This window comes from Phaseolus vulgaris, chromosome 3, assembly GCF_000499845.2.
Source record: "Phaseolus vulgaris cultivar G19833 chromosome 3, P. vulgaris v2.0, whole genome shotgun sequence".
Taxonomy (NCBI): Eukaryota; Viridiplantae; Streptophyta; class Magnoliopsida; order Fabales; family Fabaceae; genus Phaseolus; species Phaseolus vulgaris.
The window spans coordinates 4,591,364-4,616,358 of record NC_023757.2 but is presented as its reverse complement, the minus strand read 5'-3'; the positions used below and the strand labels follow the sequence as shown (position 1 = coordinate 4,616,358).

Below are 24,995 nucleotides of genomic sequence, written 5' to 3'. Positions count from 1 at the left end.
TTTTTATAAAATTAGTAAATTTAAAATTTAGTTTTATTAATATTAATGGTTAAATTACATAATTTTTTTTAATATTTAAAATCAAATAAAATAATATTATTATTTGCATATTTATATTAAAAATATATATTTATAATTTATTTTAATAAATACGAATATATTATATCTATATATAAAAATGATTCCTCTTTATTTTAAGAATGATATTATAGTTTAGTTTGGTTTTGAAAACTAAAATAAAATTATATATATATATATATATAAATTATTTACCTTTTCTGTTTCTCTATTGAAAATTCGTGACTCACCAATTTCTATTTTTTCTTCTCTACTGTCATTATTTATTTATTTTATTTATTTCATCTTCTAATTGTAATTCGAATTTTATTTTTCTTATGAAAATCAAATAAATCATAATATTTAACAACCTATTTTTTTAAAATCTTATTAAAAATACGTAAATAATAAATAAAATTTATAATTTTTTTAAATTAAAAAAAATTATAAATGATATTTTGTATACAATTTGAATATTAATGTATACATAATACTCCCATTAAACTCATACTCACTCTCACTTAATAACGGATGTCGATGTCTCTTCCCATTCTTCCCCTTGATCTTCAACTGGAGATATTTTCATACCTTCCATGCAAGGCAATAGTGAGATTCATGATTCTCTCCCATTTACACCATTCCTTACTCATTTCACCGGATTTTATCTCTCGACATCACAGCAAGTCTCGCAACAAGTTTTTTGTTCTTGTGCCCTCCTCCACCCCCTGTCTCTGCGAGGATGACGATCATCTAACTCTGTTTCAGAACTTGACGTTGCCGTTCGTGCATCCTACTTTTCATAACAAAATTATCGGTATATGTAATGGTATTATATGCATGGAAAGGAATCACGATATCTTCTTCATCAATCCAATGATTCGGTATTGTTTTGAACTTGCCTTACATGATGATGAAGATGGATCCATCTACTCTTACGGTTCTATTAGTAGTAGATCCATCTACTCTTACGGCTTTATTAGTCGTGGATTATCCGATTATTTAGTTGTTAAAATTGATTCAGATCCAAAGTATTACTACCGTAATGATAAAGGTGAGCTCATTCCTCCGCGCAATGTTCCGCGCAATGCTTGGGTCTATACTTATGTAGAAGATGATTGGAGACCTCTGGAAATTCCTAATTGTTCACTTTGTACTACTGAGAGTTTTGGTTATAATGGTGTGGTTTACTATGGACTTTTGCACTGGGGTGCGAAGAAATGGGTTGAAAACGCATGGTATTATTTCATTCTGACATTTGATCCTCAAACTGAAGTTTTTGGGGAGCTTTTACTTGCTGATAGTTTGGTGGCCGCTCATTATCATCCTCAACTCTGTGAAAGCGGGGTATTTGTTGGGATATTTGTTGTTCAAAATAGTAACAAACCCTTAACCGTGTACTCTTCAACTTTATTTGGCATCAATCCTGACATTCATAAGCATATACTGGGATTTCCTTTTCTATTGTTTCACAGAGATGATGGTACGTTGTTGTTTGGTGTGGAATTCAACCCCGCACAATACTTGCTTCGTTTGTTGGACATAAGCCATGAAACTGTTACTGTCCTTAACAATATTGGAAGGACGATATCCGAAGATCTTTATATAGGTTACTCTTCTACAAGTCTAGTTCTTTTAGATGAAGTATCCGCATCTAGTAAGTATTATGCTAGACATATTCTTTTATGACTTAAAATGTTTGATTTCATTATTTAAATAATGTGTTACTAATTTGATGTGCAGGATACTAATCTGGATTCTATTTCTATCTCATTAGAGAGCCAGTATATTGAAGACCATAGTTGGTTTACTATGACCTCAATATACTCTCTTTTAAGAGTATCACAATGCTCCATGATGTTGCCCTTTTGTGAAGGGCAGAAAGAAGTTGAAGAGCGAAGAGAAATAAAAAAATATAATGAAATTCATCTCATCTTCAACTCTTTTACCCAGAGTCTCACACACGTCTTCAAGCTTCTTCATCTTCTCTTAGACTCTTTTGGAACTGAGTGTCACATGTCAATTGGATATCGTGTGATATTCTTTGGAACATTTCTTGACTGCTTGTTATTTATATTACATTTCATTAGTACTTCATAATTTTCTCTTGGTTACTTTGACTCGCGTGTATCATTTCTTTTGTAAAACACGTGTAAATTTCTCTTGAGAAAACTCATTTTTTTCTTTTATTCATGCGCTCGAATGCATGCAGTTTACTGAACTGGAAGAACACATGCGTTTGCTGTGATTTTAAATGCAGAGGAATAGTCCAATTCATGTACAGCTCTTGAATTTACCCATTAGTCTCAATGTTAGGGTCATAACAGCTCAAGTTGTGGATTCTTAGCAGTCACATTGCTAGTTTTCAGGAGGTCCAGATAACTTTGGAGTGCTTCATCTATATTTTCAAAATTTATTTGTTAAGTTGAAATTTTTCAAAAGTTTGGAGTTTACATTCGTCTTCTGTTGTATATGTGACTGCTGTTCGGAATAATTCTTTATGCTTTAAATTAAAACCTTCATTTTGGATGACACTAAAGACTGAATCATTTATCTTAGACCAAGCTTCTGTATAATATTCTCTCTGAAAATGAGCTCCAAAATATCAAGTTGGTGATCCAAAGCAACCTCTTTACCTACCTTGGTATACTGCTGGAGGGGAGAAAAAGGCCTGTGGCTGAATTCATCAGGTAATTGTTTCTCTCTTCTATAAAATGTTAACCAGAAAACTATTTCTATTTGGACTTTGGATGAAGTAGGGGGGACAACAATTTTTTGAACCTTCCTTCGACAATCTTCAAAATAAGAGAAGTATTGTCAACTTTGATATGTTTCTCAACTAGAAATGCTTAAGCTATGTATGTTTGGGTTTTAGAATTGCAATAGATGTACGGCTTTCCTTGTATTAGTAAACTATTTAATCTATCTGATTTGTATTAGTAATTTAGTACAAAATTATTTTTCAGAATTTCATTGTTTTTTAGACTTTATCAAGAGTTATTTGTAATGTGATTTCAGTTTTAATAGAAATTTTTTCACCTTCAGTTTTGTGCCTATGTTTTCACATTGGTCCTAAAAGATGGGACACTTGTTAATTAGATGATATAAGAAGTTTGTCTGGTATTAGTGGGGTTGGAGATTAGTGTTATGGAGCGAAGTCATGAATTTCAATTTGCAACAGGAATATCAGCACTCTATTCCATTGGCCCATGACTGAAAGCTTTCTGAGATTGGCTACTTAAATACATGGTCTCCGGTAACCTGGATGCAATATTTCCTGCTGCTATAGGTGAATATGGACCACTTGTGGAAGGATAAATAAAGCCATTCAAGCAACGTACGAAGGGCGAAATGAACTATAAATGCTGCCTAGAAGTGCAAACTATTTTTTAGACCGTGTAAGTTAATACTTGGTGGTCCATCTGCTCATCTTGTTTCAGCATGGAGTTTGGAACATTGATTAGTTGACACATAATCAGATGAAACTAGACAATAAATTTGCATAGAATTTGAATAAAGCTTTATCCTTGTATTAGTACACTCACAGTCTTGTTCTTTTCTTTTGCTCTTTCAATCCCTTTTGAATGCTGTGTTTCAATGAGGTTCATGACCATGTAAATCAGTTAACTTGATTACTAGAGACTTTGTGAATTTAAGCAGTGGTAAAATTTTCTTCAAGTGATAAACTTTACTTATAATGATCTGATGAACAATTTATTGTCTCAGCTCAGCAGTAGATGAATAAATCATTTTGATTGTGAAGGTATTTGGTTATCAGTATGGTAGGTGCATCACATCAATGAACACAAGGTTTTCATCAAAGTCTCATTATCTCTCTCACATGCAGGCTGTTGAAATTTCAAAGACATACTATGAGCCATCTGATATGGACATCTTGTATGCCGAGGGCATATCATTATCCAACAGCCTCACTTCAATGGAATTTTCTTTTCCTAAATTAAGCAGTGAGGATTCTTTGTATGCTGAGTATCAACATGACTCTTCTCTCAGGTTCTCACCAACTTCATTAGGAATATAGTAACTGATACTTACATTATACATACACATTTATTTATGCTGTATGTGTACTTGCTTTAACTTGTTAGGTGATTTCTTACCCCCCACTTTATGTTCTATTTATAGATACCAACTTATCAGATTACATCTAAAAGGCTTGGAGCAAAGTGCAAGTGGTTGGAGATGTTTGAAGACACGGATGTTGTAATGTTCTCAGTTGCTTTATCTGACTATGAATGATCAGTACATTACAGACAGTAAAGGGGTTTCTACCAACAAAATGTTGGTAGCTAAGGCTCTCTTTGAAAACATCATTGCACATCCAGCCTTCCATAACAAAAAAATTCTCACTCACCAAATTTGATCTACTTGAGGAAAAAGATTGAACACATTCCTCTAGCACAATGCACAATGTGAATGGTTTAGTGATTTCAAACCATTTATCAGTCCCTATATGAAGAAAGGTTGTAGCAATGGCAATAACCCTTTCTTAGCTCAATTTGCTTTTCAATACATTGCTATCAAGTTTAAGAGATCGTTCAATTCTCTCACTCACCACCGAATTCTCTTTGTTTCACTGGTTAATGGGTGCTAATGGGTTGGAACTTGATACCATTGATGAATATTTCAGAAATGGAAGGGAGGTTATGGAGTAAGAAAAATGGGACCCCTCTACTGTGAGGGATCCAAAGTCCGAGATTACATCAACAAGCATTGAGGAGCCAAGGTACATACAATGATAATTTTCTCCCCAAAATATTTGTATAGAGAAACTTGTAAAGTGATTTATAAAAGTTCATGGTTTTTCATATGGGGATAACAAAGTAAAATTTTGACTGGATTCATTAGGTTGGACCAAACATAAATCTTTTTTCATTAGATTTATAGTATATCATAGCCACACATATCTTTTTTCTTATCTTTAATTTTAAAAAAATAAATGTTTATTGACAATAGTGTATAATATAATTTAAAGTGTAATTTTATTAAATAAAATAAAAAATAACTAAAATGTATTTATATTTGATATCTACAAAGGAATATTCTTTTCTATAGGAATTATCTAAAAAAATACTATAAAAACTGGTTGTATTTTCAAGAATCATCTTATTAGAATTTTATGACATCTCATCGTCGTCCGCGAATATGTCTATATTGCGACTCCAAGAGAAACATGTTACTAAAGGCGTATGGGAATGTAATGAAAGACTATTGAGACCCATAAGACATTCAATCTGGGTACTAAAGCACGAGGACATACTTGACCAACGAGTCAAACAGTTAATTAATCATTTTGATTTTGGACATTTGTTAAAATTTAAGAACATTGACTTCAACCACGTACTACTTACAACATTAGTGGAAAGATGGAGAATAGAGACCCATACCTTTCACTTTTGTCTCGGTGAAACAACTGTTACTTTGGAAGATGTGGAATTGGTATTAGGTTTACCTATTGATGGAGAGGTTGTCACCAGGATTACTAGTGGTGATTTAATATCTTTGTGTGAGCAGTTGCTCGGATTTATATCACCCGCTACAACGGTGAAAGGGAAATGCAATTAATTTGTCTTGGCTTAACAACACTTTTCTTTTCAGGAACTGCCATGTCATGCAACCAATGATGTTATTGTTCATCTTGCTCGAGTCCTCGTATTAACACTTATTGGAAGCCTATTGATGCCTGATTCTTGAGGTAGTAAGGTACATTTAATGTATCTATTATTGTTGGCTGACTTAAACAATGTCAAAAATTATAGTTGGAGTCAGCTGTATTGACTTCTTTGTACCGTGTGCTCGATCATGAAATAGACTGATCATGGAATATACTTTAAATACAATATCTGTCATATTACTTTTAAAATATATTTAGCAACAGATAACTATTTTAAGAAAAATCATTTTATAACTCAATCAAGTTAAACGACTAAACGATTTAGGCAATGAAAGAGGAAAAAAAGTCTTTAGTTTAAATCTCATAGAAAAAACAAATTTTATAAAATGTTACAATTATAAAGAGATTATAAACAGCATAATAACACAAATATTTCGCCAAGTACAGAAAATCACACAAAAGGAAAAAAACAAAGAATGTTATTTTTCAATGGGACTGTGATTATAAAGAGATTGTAAAAAGAATGATAATTTGGAATTATGTTGAGAAAATTAAAAATAAATTATGTGGAACTAACACAATCATTCATAGGGAGGACTTTTAATTTTTAGAAATTTTCTTTGGCATTTGTAATTTGTATTTTTTTGTTAAGAATACACAGAAAGTCCGATTATATTTTGAATATAATATTAGTGCAAAATTAAGAATAAAAAATGTCAAATATCATAATAAAAAGTGTTTGGTGTTGATTTTTAAAATTAAACTTCCACTGAATAAAGTATACTATATTCTTTTAACAATGTATATTTACTATTAAAATATGTAAAACAAGAGTGAAATATGCAATTTTATATTGCAGAAATCAAATCACAATTAGTTTCCTTAGTTTCCTAATCTTACAATTTTCTTCCTGCACCTCTACTTTCTTCAAAATATCAAAGTTTTAATAGTTTTGGCTAATTCCGAAATAAGGATGTTCCATAGGTAAAAAGTATTTTCGAAAAAAAAAAATCATTCTAAAATATCTTTTTCAAAACACATTTTTTTAATTTTCAAAATAAAGTCATTTTAAAAGGGGTGAAATAGTCTTTTTCTCAGATAGGGTGCATTGTTGGGGTGTAGGAAGAAATACCCTCACAACTAAGATAATAATTGGGCTGAAGGCCCTGTAGCCCCATATGCAAACACAAACCCTAGCGAGAACGCCTTTATAAACAGCACCAAATTGTTTCATCTCTATCTCTGCATCGTGCACCATTGCTCTCTGTTTTTAGGTTTAGTTTGTTTTTCTGAAATTTGAAGAATTGTAAAGTGCAAGTTCAGCTTCTTGAATGGATCCTGATAACCCTACGGTCCAATCAATCGTTTTTCATAAACTTGCGAAATCAAATTCTGCAGTGTCACTCGTCTGAATTTGATTTTTCTGTGATCTTTCAGGCCCTTTATCACTGCAATATCTCACTTTTTTTTAATTGCTTTCACGTCTGAATCTGATCTTTCAATTTCTTTGGGTTCAAGAAGATTTAACTTCTGAATCTGCTCTTTGAATTTATTTGATTCAAGCTAACGCACCCTGTCCCAACCAAAACTGTTTTGACACCGTTTTGAGTAAATGTCTTTGATGTGGTGAGGAAGAATATATATATTAAAACAAATGTGAAGAAAAATTTGAATAAAAGTGTGAAATATATATTAAACAACTGACACCAAATTTAAGATTTTTTATTTAATTTAAATCTAACGGCTAACAATACTCGTGTTCAAAAATATGTATTTTGGAAAATATGTATTTTGGAAAATATGTATTTTGGAAAATATGTATTTTGGAAAATATGTATTTTGGAAAATATGTATTTTGGAAAATATGTATTTTGGAAAATATGTATTTTGGAAAATATGTATTTTGGAAAATATGTATTTTGGAAAATATGTATTTTGGAAAATATGTATTTTGGAAAATATGTATTTTGGAAAATATGTATTTTGGAAAATATGTATTTTGGAAAATATGTATTTTGGAAAATATGTATTTTGGAAAATATGTATTTTGGAAAATATGTATTTTGGAAAATACATATTTTGGAAAATATGTATTTTGGAAAATATGTATTTTGGAAGGAGTTTATGAGGCTTGTACAAGGTAAAGTTAAAACACAATCATACAAAATATTTAAAATTAAAAAATAATAATATAAATCTTTATTATTAATTTATATAATTTATAACTATTAATTCAATATTTATCTACCTATAAATAACCCAAAATCTGATCCAACTTGCAATGAATTGTCAAAGTTTTATCTGTATCAACCTTCCTCATTTTACAGCATAAATATTTTAAAAGGAATTCCAGCCAAAAAAAAAAAATGAAGCAGTCAGATAATAACAGAGTTTATTGATGGTATGTTATTGAATATGTTTATATGATGGTATGTTATTGAATAACAGAGTAAGATATTTTTGCTCTTCCTTTAAAAACAAACAATTGGCTCATTCTTCATCATTGCACCATAAACTCCCAGGAAACATCAGGGCCATCACTCCATATACATTACTTTTGATGCTTGTAGCTACAATATGTTGACCCCCATCACTCTACTGCAGACCAAGTCACAGCAACATGATGACACCAATTTAATTAGTTTGCATGTTATAGCTATTATGTAAATCTATCAGTTATATCTTTTATGTTAGATACTTAGATCTCTTTAAAAAAAATTGTGAACATATTTAAAATGTTTAAATTAAAGGTTAGAAGATTTAAATATAACTATATAACTATGTGACTATGTAAGTAACCATATAAGATTTAAACCAATTTAATTAGTTTGCATGTTATAGCTATTATGTAAATCTATCTGTTATAGCTTTTATGTTAGATACTTAGATCTCTTTATAAAAAAAATTGTGACCATAATTAAAATGTTTAAATTAAAGGAAAGATTTAAATATAACTATAACTATGTGACTATGTAAGTAACCATTAACAAATTATTTTTTTATTATGAAATAGATTTTTGATAAGCAGTAAATACAACATTAAAGTGCTATAATTTAATTATTTTAGCTGTTATTATCAAGTAAAAAATTCATAATTAAAAAGAAAAATTTATGAAATAAAACAATTTAAAAATTATATGGACTATATTGTTGGAGATCCCACATCGACTAGAGATTAGAGTCTTTCATGATATATAAGTGGGTGCAAACCTTAACCCCATCGAGCCGGTTTTATGGGGTTGAGTTAGGCTTAAAGTCCACTTCTTAATATGGTATCAGAGTCATTTCGAGCTTATCCTAGCGAGTGTTCGAGTGTTTGTGTTGGGCCTATCGTGTCACCCGCTATCGGACCACCCAAAATATATAGTTCCACGCACGAGTTGGCAGTCTCGGCGTGAGGGGTGTGTTGGAGATCCACATTGACTAAAGATTGTTATACTAATATTTATATGCTTTTAATATTATTAGGTATTGATATACTAATAGTAAAAGGTTTACATTTAACAAGTTAAAAGTTTACAATTTATTTAGAGTATTAATTTGAGGTTTTCATAGATCTAAGATACAAACTGAATTAATTAAATTGATTTGATTTTGGGAATGAGTGTTTTTTGTGTTTGTTTCATGAGAGTGGGAGAGAGGGTGGATGATTTTTTCATTGTTCACACAAATGAAGAGATTTGTGATATTCATATAGAATTATTGTATTTTATCCAAATATCCTTGTGCATGCATTTTACTAAAATATACAAAATTAAATATTATATAAATTTATTTATAATTTCAAAAGTATTTAATTGTACTATTAATGAAAACATAAAATTATAAATAATAAAAATAAAAAATAAAATTATAATATCAACAAAAACATATATAGTTATATAAAATAACAAATAATTATAATAATAAATATTATCTTCTATTATATTTTTTAATTTTTTATTAAAAATATAAGTAATTATGGAAAGTGTATATTAGAAAATTTTAATTGATTCAAACCTAGACCAAAAAAATCACAATTCATTATTTAAATATTTTTTAATAACAATGATAAATTTGTAAACTTACAATAAATTATCCTCACAAATTCATTCTATCATCCTCAATCCAAACAACCTCACATATCCTCACACATCCTCTCTAATTCTCACAAATTCACTTCCTCCCCTTCCCACAAATCCTCTCATCAATCCAAATACATAGTGAATTTCAATTAAATTTTTATTTTTTATTTTTGAAAAAAACATATTGATATTTTTCAATTAAATTTTAAGTGATCTGAACCAATTCATATATTATTAATTTGGTTAGGATTAGTTGAAAAAGTTTTGAATTCAAACTAAATTAAACCAATTAATATTAATTAGTTTAGATTTATGTTTCCTCTAACATCAAAATGATTAACACATTATTAACTCAGATGCAAGATGCATGCCAACAAAGCTTATAAAGCACAAACATCGAGTGAGCTTTTTCTTGAAGGTAAAAGCAATTTTGTTTTCTAGACCATTGTATTCTCTAACCATGGTTCATTAAGAGTTGTGATACTAATTTCACATCTTTGACAATATTATTATTTCTCTTTTCATTTTTTATCACTTATAGAAGAATGAATTCTTACACGTACATTTGTATTCATACCAAATCACAATCCTAGGGGATATTTTGTTATTGCGAGTAGACTACTCGATTGATTAAGGTTTTCATTTTATCGTACTTTCTTATTATTCCTTAAAACTGTGACAATTAAAGTATTCTATTTTCAAATAATTTTTTTGACAAATAATTAACCTTTGCAACATGTAAGACATGATTGTGTAGTAATTCACGATTTTGAAATTTTGTATTATGAAATTCAAAGACATTTTAAGTACATATTAGTAATAAAGATTTATTTATTTTTTACTGCTATAACATTAATATTATTAGCAAATATTTTAAAACCAGCCTTCAAAAGTGATATTTAATCAATTAACTTGGTTCACATCTAATTCTTATTCAAAACTAGGTATCGTTCATTAAAAAGACTATACAAGTTTTAAATTGTTTTTTTCAAATTATTCAATTATATTTTTTTAATGAAGTTGAATTTGATTAAAGAAATAATAATTATCAAATTATACACAATAATTGTATGTAATTATTATATACGATATTGTATGCAATTATATGCAATTAATTTGGTTGTACTCATGATTTAGATATTAGTTTTTTTTTTCTCATTCTTTAGCTATTTTGTTTTGGTAGTTGTTACCTTGATTTATTTTTTTCATATATTTACGTTTTCATTATTATTTTATTATAATACCAGAGCTCGAAAAAATTATGTGATGTCTTAATATAATAGATGTTTATTCTATGTAATACTATGAACCATTTTTTTACTTTTGTAAACCAGGGAGAAAACAGATTTTTGTCTGCAAAAGGAATCTAAATATTTAGACCTAATTTGAATTAGAAAGACTTTTGGTGCTAATTTATAAAGAGGGCTATATTCTTTTTTATCATACACTATGATAGACTCTCGTCGTTGTCATCTAGCTTATTAAGCTTGCATCGTGGTATTTCTGGAGTAGACTTTGATAAGCAGGTAAATACAACAATTGATATTGAATTGCGAGAGTTTAATTATTTTAGCTGTTAAATTGTATTACACAATTATTCTACGCAGATGATTTTTCAGAAGATGAAAATAAACAAACATTTATGTAATACTATGAACCATTTTTTTACCTTTGTAAACCAAGGAGAAAACAGATATTTGTTTGCAGAAGAAATGTAGATATTTAGATCTAATTTGAATTACAAAGACTTTTGGTACTAATTTATAACGAGTGATGCGTTCGGTTTTATCATACACACAATGATAAATACAACAATTGATATTGAAGTGCGATAGTTTAATTATTTTAGTTGTTATATTGTATTACACAATTATTTTAAAGTTAATAAGGTATACACAATTATTGTACGTTATTGTACGCAGATGATGAAAATAAACAGTTGCCCCAGTTCTTCGAGGAGGGGAGACTTGAGGCTATAAAATGTAATCATTTGGACCAAAAATCAGGTTTCAAATAAATTTTGTTACGTTTTCACCTAATAATAATTGTTGTATATTAGGTTTTTTTTTCTCGTTCTTTAGCTATTTTGTTTTGAAAGTTGTTACTTTGATTTATTCTTTTCATATATTTACGTTTTCATTATTATTTTATTATAATACCAGAGCTCGAATAAATTATGTTGTTTGCAGAAGTAATGTAAATATTTAAACCTAATTTGAATTACAAAGACTTTTGGTACCAATTTATAACGAGGGCTATGTTGTTTTTTATCATACACGATGTTAGACTCTATTTCCGTCTTCACTCGTTGCGCGCCACCAACTAACTCACCAACGCTGTGTGCCGCGTCGCGTGTTGCCCTAGCCGTCGTCGCAACACCATGAACCAGCTGTCACTGCATTACGAACTAGCCCACCAGCCAGACTCCTCTGCGTGCCGCACCAGCTCTGGAAAACTTCCCCTTTCCTCAACTCCACCGTGAGCGCTAGAAAACAGGTACTAACTCTTGCAGCTTAATCACTAAATATTCTAGCATATTATTAGTTTTAGTTTCTAATTCAGAATTAATTATTTTAATTGTAAAAATGTGGATCATTGAAAGGAAGAAAGATGACACTTATTAAAGGTACAATCTTTTCACGTTCTCACAAATTCTATTACTTAGAAACCATACTCCTCTTTTCTCTTTCCAGAACTCTTACGTCTATTTATTGTACGATATTGTATGCAATAATTTAATAATGATAGAATCCCATAATTAGTAGATCCCAATGATGATGAGTTGAGTTTGTGACAAAAACGTGAGTCAATGAAATGAAGAAATGTGAGGCTTATTAAAGTTACAATTTTTTCACTTTCTCACAAACTTTATTACATAGAAACCTTACTCCCCTCTTTTCTCTCCTTAGAACTCTCACATCTCTTCTTTATTTTTCACAAATTTGGCAACTGCATTCTGCACATTTGACTTCACACCTCTTCTTTAGCGCATTCAATGAATGATTGACAGAAAACCCGATTTACTTCAATTAAATTAAAGTTTTTAGCTAAAAAAAGAGAATTTTTAATTTTCCCCTTTTTTTAAACTTTTGAAATCCCCGTTAAATTAAAAATGGGGGTTCCGACCTTGGATAGGGAACTGTGCGAGTGACCTACCTAATCTTATTGTAGAAATTTTCAGGATCAATGAGTAGACCATGCAAACTAGAAATGCTTTTTCTTGTATAAAAGAAGGGATTACCCGATCCATTTCTATATCGGTCATGATATATATAATAATTCGAGCACCCTTTTCAAATGCATATCCAATTTTTGCACAGCAGGGTTATGAAAATCCCCGAGAAGCAACCGGTCGTATTGTCTGTGCCAATTGCCATTTAGCTAATAAGCCCGTGGATATTGAGTCTGCATCGTGGTATTTCTGGAGTAGACTTTGATAAGCAGGTAAATACAACAATTGATTCTGAATTGCTAGAGTTTAATTATTTTAGCTGTTATATTGTATTTACACAATTATTTTATAATTAATAAGATATACACAATTATTGTATAATATTGTACGCAAATGATTTCTCTGAAAATGAAAATAAACAGTTGTTTCACTTCTTCGAGGTTTAATTAGAATCCTTCAAACCAAAATCAAGTTTCAAATAAACTTTGTTACCTTTTTATCTAGTAATAAAGGTTAAATTAGATATTAGTTTTTTTTCGTTCTTTACCTTGATTTATTATTGCAATAATTAAGAGAGATTAACCAACATTTGATTGGAGATAGAAGATCAATTGTTTAAGTCAGTCAGTCTATTACATAGTTTCGTTTTGTGATTATCTAGGACAAATATTGTGTTTGATCAATATCATTTTATGATTTAGTTTATTTTCACATTTGCGGTGGAAGTGACTTTGGCAACAATAGGAATTTAATATGTTAGGTTAACTTATGACTTGTACGAAAATGTTATTTTTAAAATTTACAATATTTTGCTTTATATTAATAATTTTTTTTAATATATTATATTATTTTATGAATGTCCAACATTTTGGATGTTAATAATAATTTTGAGCTGACAAACATTCACACGAATCATCTTAAGTTAGTTCATGGATTATATTTTCACATGTTTTTGTTTCATTTCATAGAAGAATTTAGAATATATGTATTGGATTTACAATTAAGTTTAAGTGGATACGACTTTAAATAGTTTCTTTTTTACATAATTTTTTTAAAATTAAATTTAACTTATAACAATTATATATAAAAAACATACATAAATCAAGTGTCAATGATTAACATAATCACACACTTAGATCTCATGTTGGTATGTTCAAATTTGTGAAAGGTTGTAAAAAATAGGATAAAATGTTTCTTTCATTACTCTATATATTTTTGTTTGTTTTAACATTTTTTTTCTTCAATTTAAAATACAAAATTTTTAGTCTTTCATACAATATTTAAATTGTTTTTCATTCACCCATAAAACATTTGACTAGTTGGAGGTTATATTAGATAGTTTTTACATCAATAAGGAACAATTTTTAAATATCTTGACAAATAAAAAGAAATATACGGCTAACATATTTTTCTGAAAAAGATAAAAATATAACTTTGATTTTCTAAAAATATATCTAAAGATACATGTAGTGATTACAAAAATCTTTATAAAAAATAATAGATGTAAGTTAAAATAAGGAGCAAAGAGGGTAAATCCAATTGAACCCATGATAGTGTCTTTAGATTTGTTTTGTTTAAATTTGTAAATAAAAAATTTAAAACTTTGATATTAAAAATATAAAAAAAATTTAAAATTTGGTAAAAATAGATTAATATAGTAAAATTGAGAAATATCTCAGATAGCACCATATTCCTAATTACCAAAAATTTATTTTAATTTCAACAATTTATTTTAATAACTTCTCCCATTGTTATCAATGTTATTTTAAATATAACTATTATATTTTATTTTACTAAAGCCTAAAAACCTAATCAACACTAGAAAAACTAGTTATGCTCTCTTTGAACTTGATCCTACCTAAACTAGTTTAGATTCGACATTTGACTACACACCTCTTCTTTATTGCGCATGTTTGATATTTAATGAAAATAATAATTATCAAATTATATAAAATTATTGTATGCATTTATTGTACGATATTGTACGCAATAATTTAATAATGATAAAATCTATAATTAGTAGATCCTAATGATGATGAGTTTGTGGCAAAAACGTGGGTGAATGAAATGAAGAAACGTGATGCTTATTAAAGTTACAATTTTTCCACTTTCTCACAAATCCTATTACTTAAAAACCCTTTATTGTACGCAATAATTTAATACAACAATTTATTCAATTGCTATAGTTAATTATTTTAGCTGTTATATTGTATTTACACAATTATTTTAAAGTTAATAAGATATAGATAATTATTGTACGTTATAAGGATTTATTTATTTATTTATTACATAACAATAATATTATTAGCAAATATTTTAAAACCAAACTTCAAAAGTGATATTTAATGGAAATAATAATTATCAAATTATACATAATTATTGTACGATATTATACGCAATAATTTAATAATGATATAATCCCATAATTAGTTGATATTGAGTTTGATAATGAAGATTACGCAAAGAAAAATATTCATATAAGTTACATACAAGATTTAAACCAACTTAATTGTCATGAAATGACTAGTTTGCTAGAGTTTAATTATTTTAGCTGTTGTATTGTATTAACACAATTATTTTATAATAAATAAGGTATACTCTATTATTGTACGATATTGTACGTAGATCATTTCTCAGAAAACGAAAATAAACAGTTGTCTCACTTCTTCTCCTAGGAGGGGAGACTGAAGGTTATAAAATGGAATCCTTCGGACCAAAATCAGGTTTCAAATAAACTTTGTTACCTTTTTATCTGGTAATAAAGGTTAAATTAGATATTGCAAAACAAGAAGGAAAAGTGAAAAAAAAAATAGTTCCTTTTTTTAATGCAATATTTAAGTTGATTTGTGTTCATATTTGGGGTCGGGTTTTTGTAATATCGTCAAACAATCATTCTTATTTTCTTACTATATTGGATTATTAATAAAGACACTTGAATTTACTTACTACCTTTAGGTATTCATGTATGATGTACAACATGCACAATGTCAACCATATGTGAGTTTTGTTTCTATTCCTAATAATAATTTTCCTATGATAATTTGAATCATTTGTGAGATTTGTTTATATTCTTAGTAATAATTTTGTCATGAACAATTATAATTTTGAACAATTATAATTTTGCTTTCTAGTGACAACATGTTACCATTATTTTAATGGTTACAAATGACCTAGAAAATATGTATCAACGGGAATTAATACATTAAGTATAATATTTGTTAGTTGATATCATTACATTTTGTTCGTATATCTAAGGATACACTTGTTACAGGTTCAAACTAAGTCAGTTGAACTAGTATTTTTTTTTTATTGAATTACAGAATTATAGAACAAGAAAACTAATAGTAGATCCTGATGCTTTAGATTTCTCTAACATGGTTCTTGCATCAAATCACCAAATGTGAGTTAACCTTAATCTTTATGAAGTGTTTTGTTAACTGGTAGGAGAGATAAATTTCATATATATATATAAAGTTAATTCTTATACTTATAATTTCATAGTATAGTAAATACAACTTAAATTTCATAATTGAAAGAAGTATTTCATTTTATAAACTTTGAACTTAGAAAACTACTTAATTTGTAAGCAATAGAGTCAGAAAATTTTACATTAATTTGTTTATTGTGGAAATAGAATCATATTTTATTTTATACGATTACCATTTATTTTGTACGATGACAATAATGGTTCAAACATTAATTTTAATTATATGTTTATTCTATATTTTTCGATATGATCTTAATTTGCAATTCTCCATTCATGTTTAGTGTGGTAATAGACTCATATTTTATTTTGTACGATAACCATATTTGTTCAACCATTAATTTTAATTATATGTTTACTATATATTTTCTGACAGGATCTTAATTTACAAATTGTGTTGGAATATTTTGTACAATGACCATTGATTTTAATTATATGTTTATTCTATATTTTTCGACAGAATCTTAATTTGCAATTGGATTAGATTGCATCCAATGTTATTGAAATGGAAGAATATTGATGTTTTTGAAGTTCTTATGTTTAATGTAGTGGTGTAGTTGTTTGATGTTTAGGTATGTTTTGAAATTTAATAATATTGATGTTTGACTACGTTTGAAAATGGAAGAAAAGAATATTGATGTTTTTTATTTTGCATTAGTGCAAACATAGGTTAAATTTTTTATACAATTATAATTATAGTAAATTTACAACCTACTTTCAATACGCGAAACAACGGACCAACCTGCCCCGTATTTTGCGGGCCAAACGTGGGTTTGGCCTATGCGGGATGGGTCAGTTCTCATTGGCATCCCTAAATGCAATAATCAAGAGAGATTAATCAACATTGTATTGGAGGTAGAAGATCAATTGTTTACGCCAATCAGTCTATTACATAGTTTCGTTTTGTGATTATCTAGGACAAATAATGTGTTTGATCAATATCATTTTATGATTTAGTTTATTTTCATTGCCGAGTATCATAGAAATGTGTATTGGTCGGACATTCGCGGTGGAAGAGACTCTGGCAACAATAGGAATTTAATGTGTTAAGTTAACTTATGACTTGTACGAAAATGTTATTTTTAAAATTTACAATATTTTGCATTATATTAATAAATTTTTTTAATATATTATATTATTTTATATACGTCCGACATTTTGGATGTTAATAATAATTTTGAACTGACAAACATTCACACGAATCATCTCGAGTAAGTTAGTTCATGGATTATATTTTCACATGTTTTTGGTTTCATTTCATAGAAGTATTTAGAATATATGTATTGGATTTACAATTAAGTTTAAGTGGATGTGACTTTAAATAGTTTCTTTTTTACATATTTTTTTAAAATTAAATTTAACTTCTAACAATTATATATGAAAAACATATATGTTGGAGATTCCACATCGACTAAAGATTAGAGCCTTTCATTGTATATAAGTGGGTGCAAACCTCAACCCTATGAGCCGGTTTTATGGGGTTGAGTTAGGCTTAAAGTCCACTTCGTAATATGGTATCAGAGCTCTTTGAATGAAGACTTCTACTGCGCTTCTCTCATTTTTGTGGTAAATATGGTCATACTGAGGCTGTTTGTTTTCGCAAAGTAGGTTTTCCTTCTGGTAATGTTAAAACCTCAAAGTTTTCTTTTACTAGAAACGTCTGCACTTTTTGTAATCGTCTTGGCCACACTGTTGACACATGTTATAAAAAGCATGGGTTCCCTCCTGGCTACAAATTCACCAATTGGACATCCCAAGCCAATAATATGATTACTACTGACACTTTTTCTGAGCTTTTTCCTAAAGAATATGATGTAAAGGGGATTCAACTTACATCACAACAATGTCAATTCCTTACCAACATTTTGCGTCAGCAAAACCTTGAGGATCCTGCCCCTCACACTCAAAGTAATCAAGTCGGCACCATCTCTACGGATGAAATCCCCAATACTGAGCATTCTTCAACAGGTAAGTTTCTCTCTTCACTATCTTCTATAAAAGAATCTTGGATTATTGATTCTGGTGCCACTGATCATGTTTGTCACAATTTGAACGGTTTTACTACTTATACTAAAATTAAACCTGTCTTAATTAGTCTTCCAAATGGTCAAACTGTTTATGCCACATATTCTGGTTTAGTATGTTTTTCTGATAAGTTTTATTTGTCTGATGTGTTATACGTGCCTCATTTTCAATTAAACTTAATATTTGTTTCTAAACTCACACACCAACTTAAATGCACTTTAACTTTCACTTCAACCCACTGCATTATACAAGACAATTTCACTCAATAGAGGATTGGTACAGTTAAAGCCACCGCTGGCTTGTACCTTGTCACTACCTTGCCTGCTTCTAGTCATTCTAAACCGCATTGTTTTGCTCCTTTTATTAATTGTAATATCACAGACAAAACACTATGGCATTATAGACTAGGACACCCTTCACATGAAAGATTACATATCTTAAGCAAACAATACTTTTTTATTACTGTTGATACTCATCATGTATGTGACACTTGTAGTCGTGCAAAACAGAGAAAACTTCCTTTCACTTTAAGTAATATTGTTACCTCTGCTATTTTTGATCTTGTACACTTTGATATTTGGGGACCATGTTCCATAATTTCTATGCAAGGTTTTCGTTATTTCTTGACTATTGTTGATGATTACTCGCGTTATACTTGGGTTATTCTGCTGCATAACAAATCTGAAGTGCGTCAACACATCATTAACTTCACTGTTTTCGTTCAAAATCATTTCAAAACTAATATCAAAACGATTCGTACTGACAATGGTGTTGAGTTTGCTATGTCAAATTTTTATGCTTCAAAGGGAATTATACATCAAAAATCTTGTGTTGAAACACCACAACAAAATGGCATTGTAGAACGTAAACATCAACACATACTAAATGTAACCCGGGCTTTACTTTTTCAAGCAAATCTTTCTCCTATTTTTTGGGAATTTGCTGTAAATCATGTTGTTTTCTTAATAAATGCTATTCCTACTCCATTACATGATAACATCACTCCTCATGAAAAGTTGTTTGGAAAACCATATGACATTTCCTTTCTAAAAGTGTTTGGTTGTCTCTGTTATGCTAGTACCATTACTGCACATAGGAAAAAATTAGATGATAGATCTATCAAAGGTATTTTTCTTGGCTTCCCGCAAAAATACAAAAGGTTATATTATCTTAAATTTAAAGTTTCATAGCATAGAGATATCAAGACATGTAATCTTTCATGAAAACCATTTTCCATATAAATTGGACAGTGGCTTGCCTAAGGACCCTAACACTTTATCTCTCCCTATTTCTAATGCATATAATTCTGCTTTTGATTTATTTTCTGATACTGCACCTCCTGTCGAGCCATGTGCCTCTACTCCTGCACCCAATACTGTTCCTCCACCAGCCTCATTATCCTATGATCTTCCAACAAATAGTGTTTCTGCTCCTGCATCCAACATTGCACCTCCATCAGAATTATCACCGCCTGCATCTCCAGGAAGCATCTCACCCCAATTTCCAAGAAGATCAGCTCGTCCTCACCGACAACCGGTTTTATGGGGTTGAGTTAGGCTTAAAGTCCACTTCTTAATATGGTATTTGTTGGACCTATCGTGCCACCCGCTATCAGGCCGCTATCGAACCACCCATAATATATAGTTTCACGCACGAGTTGGCAGTCTCGGCGTGAGGGGGGTGTGTTGGAGATCCCACATCGACTAGAGATTAGAGCCTTTCATTGTATATAAGTGGGTGCAAACCTCAACCCTATGAGTCGGTTTTATGGGGTTGAGTTAGGCTTAAAGTCCACTTCATAATAATACATAAATCAAGTGTCAATGATCAACAGAATCTTCATTACTCTATATGTTTTTGTCTTAACACTTTTTTCTCTAATTTGAAATACAAAAATTTTAGTCTTTCATACAATATTTAAATTGATTTTCATTCATCCATAAATCATTTGACTATTTGGAGGATTAAAATAATATAATTTTTTTATTGCGAGACTAAATTATAGTTTAAAAAACTAAAATACATTTTATTCTAAAAGAATACGTCTAAATAATGTGATCTTCTTTTATGCCGGTCATGAAAGACATGAAGGAAAATGATCATTGCTATCAACAACTTTTGGTAAGAAACTTTAGTATACAATATATTCTTTTACTTTAAATTTATGTTGGTAATTGTCAATGTATTCAGCCTCCGTGTATTGATATTTATGAAAGTGTTACTGCGTTACTTACATGTATTTTTGTTTAAATAAATTAGTGATATTTCTTAATGTTTCTTTTAAAGAATTATAAATTGTTGTTACTTGTTATTATCCCATTTTATTAATGGTTAAAAAAGGTAAATTCTTCCACTTTAAAAACTTAGTCTGATTAATATTAGTAATAAAGAGCTTAAGAATAACAAAAGCTACACTTAAACTAATCAAAATGTTCAAAACATGAAAATATCAGCTCTCTATAACACAAGAATCTAAAGTAAATCATAAACTTCTCATAATACTATCATCTCATAATTTGTAAACTAAACATTCAAATTATTATTATGTGATATCTATTACTAAATACATCTAGTTAGTATAATTAATATATATATATATATATAAACTTCTTTAGATCATTTTTATTGATACGTACAAAAAAAATTATGTACTATGTCAAACACTATGTTTAATACATTCAAAATATATAAAGACCATTAATTTTAATTATATATTTATTTTATATTTTTCGACAGGATCTTAATTTGCAAAATTTGTAAATTGGATTAGATTGCATCCAATGTTATTGAAATGGAAGAATATTGATGTTTTTTAATTTTCTATGTTTAATGTAGTGTGTAGTTGTTTGATGTTTAGGTCTATTTTGAACTTGAATAATATTAATGTCTGATGTTTTATCTTAATTGAATTATTGATGTTTGACTATGTTTGAAATTAAAGAAAAGAATATTGATGTTTGATGCTTTACATCACACAGTAAAAAAACATAGGTTTAAGTTTTTATACAATTATAATCAATTTTTATTCATTTTTCTTGTAATTATTGAATTTTATTATTCAGTGTTTCTCAGTAACAAATATTTTGATTGAATTCTTTTATATTCAATTTTTCAGTAGCAAACAATTTTATTGAATTTCTTAAAAAAAAATGTACGCAGGTTGGATCGTAGACCCACGGGCTAACCCTTATGCGTGATGGGGCAGAGAAATCAATATGCGTTCACTACGCAGGGCGGATCAACCCGACCCGTATTTTGCAGGCCAAACGTGGGTTGGGCCTATGCGGGACGGGCCAACCCACATTGTCATCACTAAATGCAACAATCAATAGAGAATGACTAGCATTGAATTGGATGTAGAAGATCAGGTTATCAATTGTTTACACCAGTCAATCTATTTCATCATTTCGTTTCGTGATTATCTAGGGGTTATTTTTGCTGCCGGGTATAATGAAAATGTGTATTGGTGGAACATTCGCGGTGGAAGAGACTATGCCTACAACAGGAATTTAGTATGTTTAGTTAACTTATGACTGGTAGAAAAATGTTATTTTTAAATTTTAAAATATTTTTCTTTATATTAATAAATGTTTGTGATATATTATATTACTTTATGTACGTACGACATTTTGAATGTTAATAATAATTTTTAGCTAACACATATTCACCACGAATACTCTCGACGTAAGTTAGTTCATATATTAATCTTCACATGTAATCTGAGGGAGTCGAAACAGAGGTGAATTTAATAGTGTCTCATGCATCAGGAAAATCGGGGAGTCGTGATTTCGAAGAACCAATGGTGGAAATGAGTTATGCACAGCCTCCGTCGACACAGAATCGTTTGAGATCAGAACCAATAGCACTGTTACAAAGCTATGAGCCTTTTCTAGCAAACCCCGTAGGAGCTTTCTCGGCACCCAATCGTTGCACACTCACGGGAAAGGAAAACCTAGGATCTAAATTCCCAACGGCTCTAAGAAGGGCTGATGTGGCGATATAGATAACTTGGATGAGAACAAGATTAGGGAAATAAGAGAACTCTTGAGCCAATTACAGGATATAAATGTGAGGAATGAATCCTTATTACAACAGAAGTCAAGAGCACTAAGGATCAAGCAGGGGGATTCCAAATCAAATGCGTCAATTAAATGGAGGAGGTTAAGGAATGAGATAAAAGGAATACATTGCCATAACTCAGGTAATTGGGTGGAAGAGCCAAATACAGTAAAGGAGATGGTTGAAGAATTCTACCAGAAAAAGATGTCGGCCATTAAGGACATTGGAGTAAGGTTGGATAACGTTGAATTTAAGGAGATAACAAAATCTGACAATAGATTTTTGACTGAGTCCTTTGACGAAAAAGAAATTAAGGAAACCATTTGGAATTGTGATAGTCATAAAAGCCCTGGTCAGATAGAGTAACTTTCAGTTTCATTAAAAAGTATTGGGGTCTATTAAATAAGGATGTGTTGGGAGCACTAAAACACTTTCTCAGAGAAGGAAAAATCTTGAAAGGTTGTAATGCTTCTTTCTTAACGCTGATCCCAAAGTCTGAGAATCCTCAATCTCTTGAAGAGTAGGCCCATATCACTCGTAGGTTGTATGCACAAAATCCTAACCAAAGTGTTATCTAATAAGATTAAAAAAGTTATTGAGAAGGTGATAGATGGATCACAATCGGCGTTTTTGTCTAATAGAGGATTATTAGACATTGTCCTAGTAATGAATGAGGTGTTGGATGATTTGAAAAGAAGGAGAAAAAGCGGGGTGATTGTGAAACTTGATTTCGAAAAGGCGTATGATTCGGTGAGTTGGGAGTTCTGATGGGAAAACTAGGGTTCTGTGGAAGATGGATACAATGAATTAGAGCATGCCTTGAATCAGCTACAATCTTAGTTTTGGTAAATGGTAGCCCGACAAAAGAATCCAAACCTTCTAAAGGCCTTAGACAAGGGGGTCCAATGGCACCGTTCTTGCTTCTGATTGTAGCACAAGGTCTGGCAGGGCTAGTAAAACAAGCAACAAGAAAAAATATGTTTTCTGGAATAAAAGTTGGGGAAAAAAAGGTAGAAATGAATTTACTCCAATTCACAAATGACACTCTTTTTGTATATGAGTCGAAAGTACAAAATATTATGTGCATTAAGGCTATTTTAAGATGTTTTGAATTAAGATTTGGCCTCAAAGTTAACTTCTATAAGAGCAAAATTGGCGCAATTGGAGTACACAGAAATGAGGTGAAAATGTATTCGGAAATACTCCACTGTAGTCTAATTGATATACCCTTTACATACCTAGGGCTAACTATCAGAGGTAATCCATCTAGGTGTTCCTTTTGGGAGCCTATACTATCAAAGATTAGAAAGAAACTTTCGGTATGGAAGGGGAGGAACATGTCCTTCGCGGGAAGAGTTTGTCTTATAAAATCTGTCATCAACGCCATACCACTATTCTTTCTATCCTTTTTAAAGCCCCGATTGGAGTGTGTAGGGAGATCACAAAATTACAGAGAAAGTTTTTGTGGGGGTGGGAAGCAGAAGGGAGAAAAATCTCTTGGACTAGCTGGGAGAACATTTGTAAAGCGGAAAATGAGGGTGGACTAGGAATCAGGAGAATTGATTTGTTCAATAAGGCACTATTGGCTAAATGGTTATGGAGAATGGATTCACCACAGACATGACTTTGGAAGGAAGTTCTCGAATCGAAGTATGGTTCGTGGAGGCTAACAAACTCACCGATACCGAAAAGAAATAGGTATACTTCTAGATGGTGGAAGGATTTAACAAAAGTTAGAATTTCAGACCAAGACGACAATTGGTTCAATTCGAACATGGTCTGGAAAGTTGGAACAGGGGAGAAGGTCAAATTTTGGGAAAATGAATGGCTAGACAATGGTCAACTCAAAGAAAGATACGAAAGATTATATAATAACTATGAGTTGAAGGATAAGTCTATAGGTAGTTTTGGAAGATGGTCTACAAAAGGATGGGAGTGGTTTGAGTGGGAAAAAACTATGGTAGAGGAATTTATGACAATTATAGCACAGGTGTCACTACACCAAGATATAGAGGACAAACAGTTATGGAACGACCCTCCATCATACAGTTTCTCGGTAAAACCAACTTATAATAAGTTGGTAAATCACAGATCTAGGGGGTTTGGAGGTGTTTGAACATCTTTGGGATTTAAAGGTTATGCCTTCAGCTCTATTTTATGTGTGGAGGGCCTTTTCGAATAGAATAGCGACTAAACAGAATTTGCAGAGAAGAGGCGTAACAACAGGAGATACCTTATGCATTTTATGTGGGAGGAAGGAGGAGACAACTTCACGCATTATTGTTTCATGTAAGGAATCAATTAAAGTATGGAATATGTGCTTTAGTTGGATGGGGATTAGTTCGGTGAACCACAATGAGCTTATTTATCATTTTGAACAATTCTCTTGCATATGCTTAAATCAAGAAGGTAATATGTTATGGAAAAGCCTTTGGGTCTCAGTTGTATGGTGTATAGGGCTGGGCAAAAAATCTGGTTTTGTCAAACTGCTCCACTTTTACACTG

At 30.2% G+C, this 24,995-nt stretch overlaps 1 protein-coding gene across 1 annotated transcript; it reads left to right on the top strand.

The window, feature by feature from the left end:
• The first annotated feature begins 588 nt into the window (after nt 1–588).
• LOC137838999 (F-box/kelch-repeat protein At4g19930-like) lies at nt 589–1,743 on the top strand. The gene has a single exon (XM_068648129.1). The coding sequence runs from the start codon at nt 589–591 to the stop codon at nt 1,741–1,743; it is 1,155 nt and encodes a 384-aa protein (XP_068504230.1).
• The last annotated feature ends 23,252 nt before the right edge of the window (nt 1,744–24,995 follow it).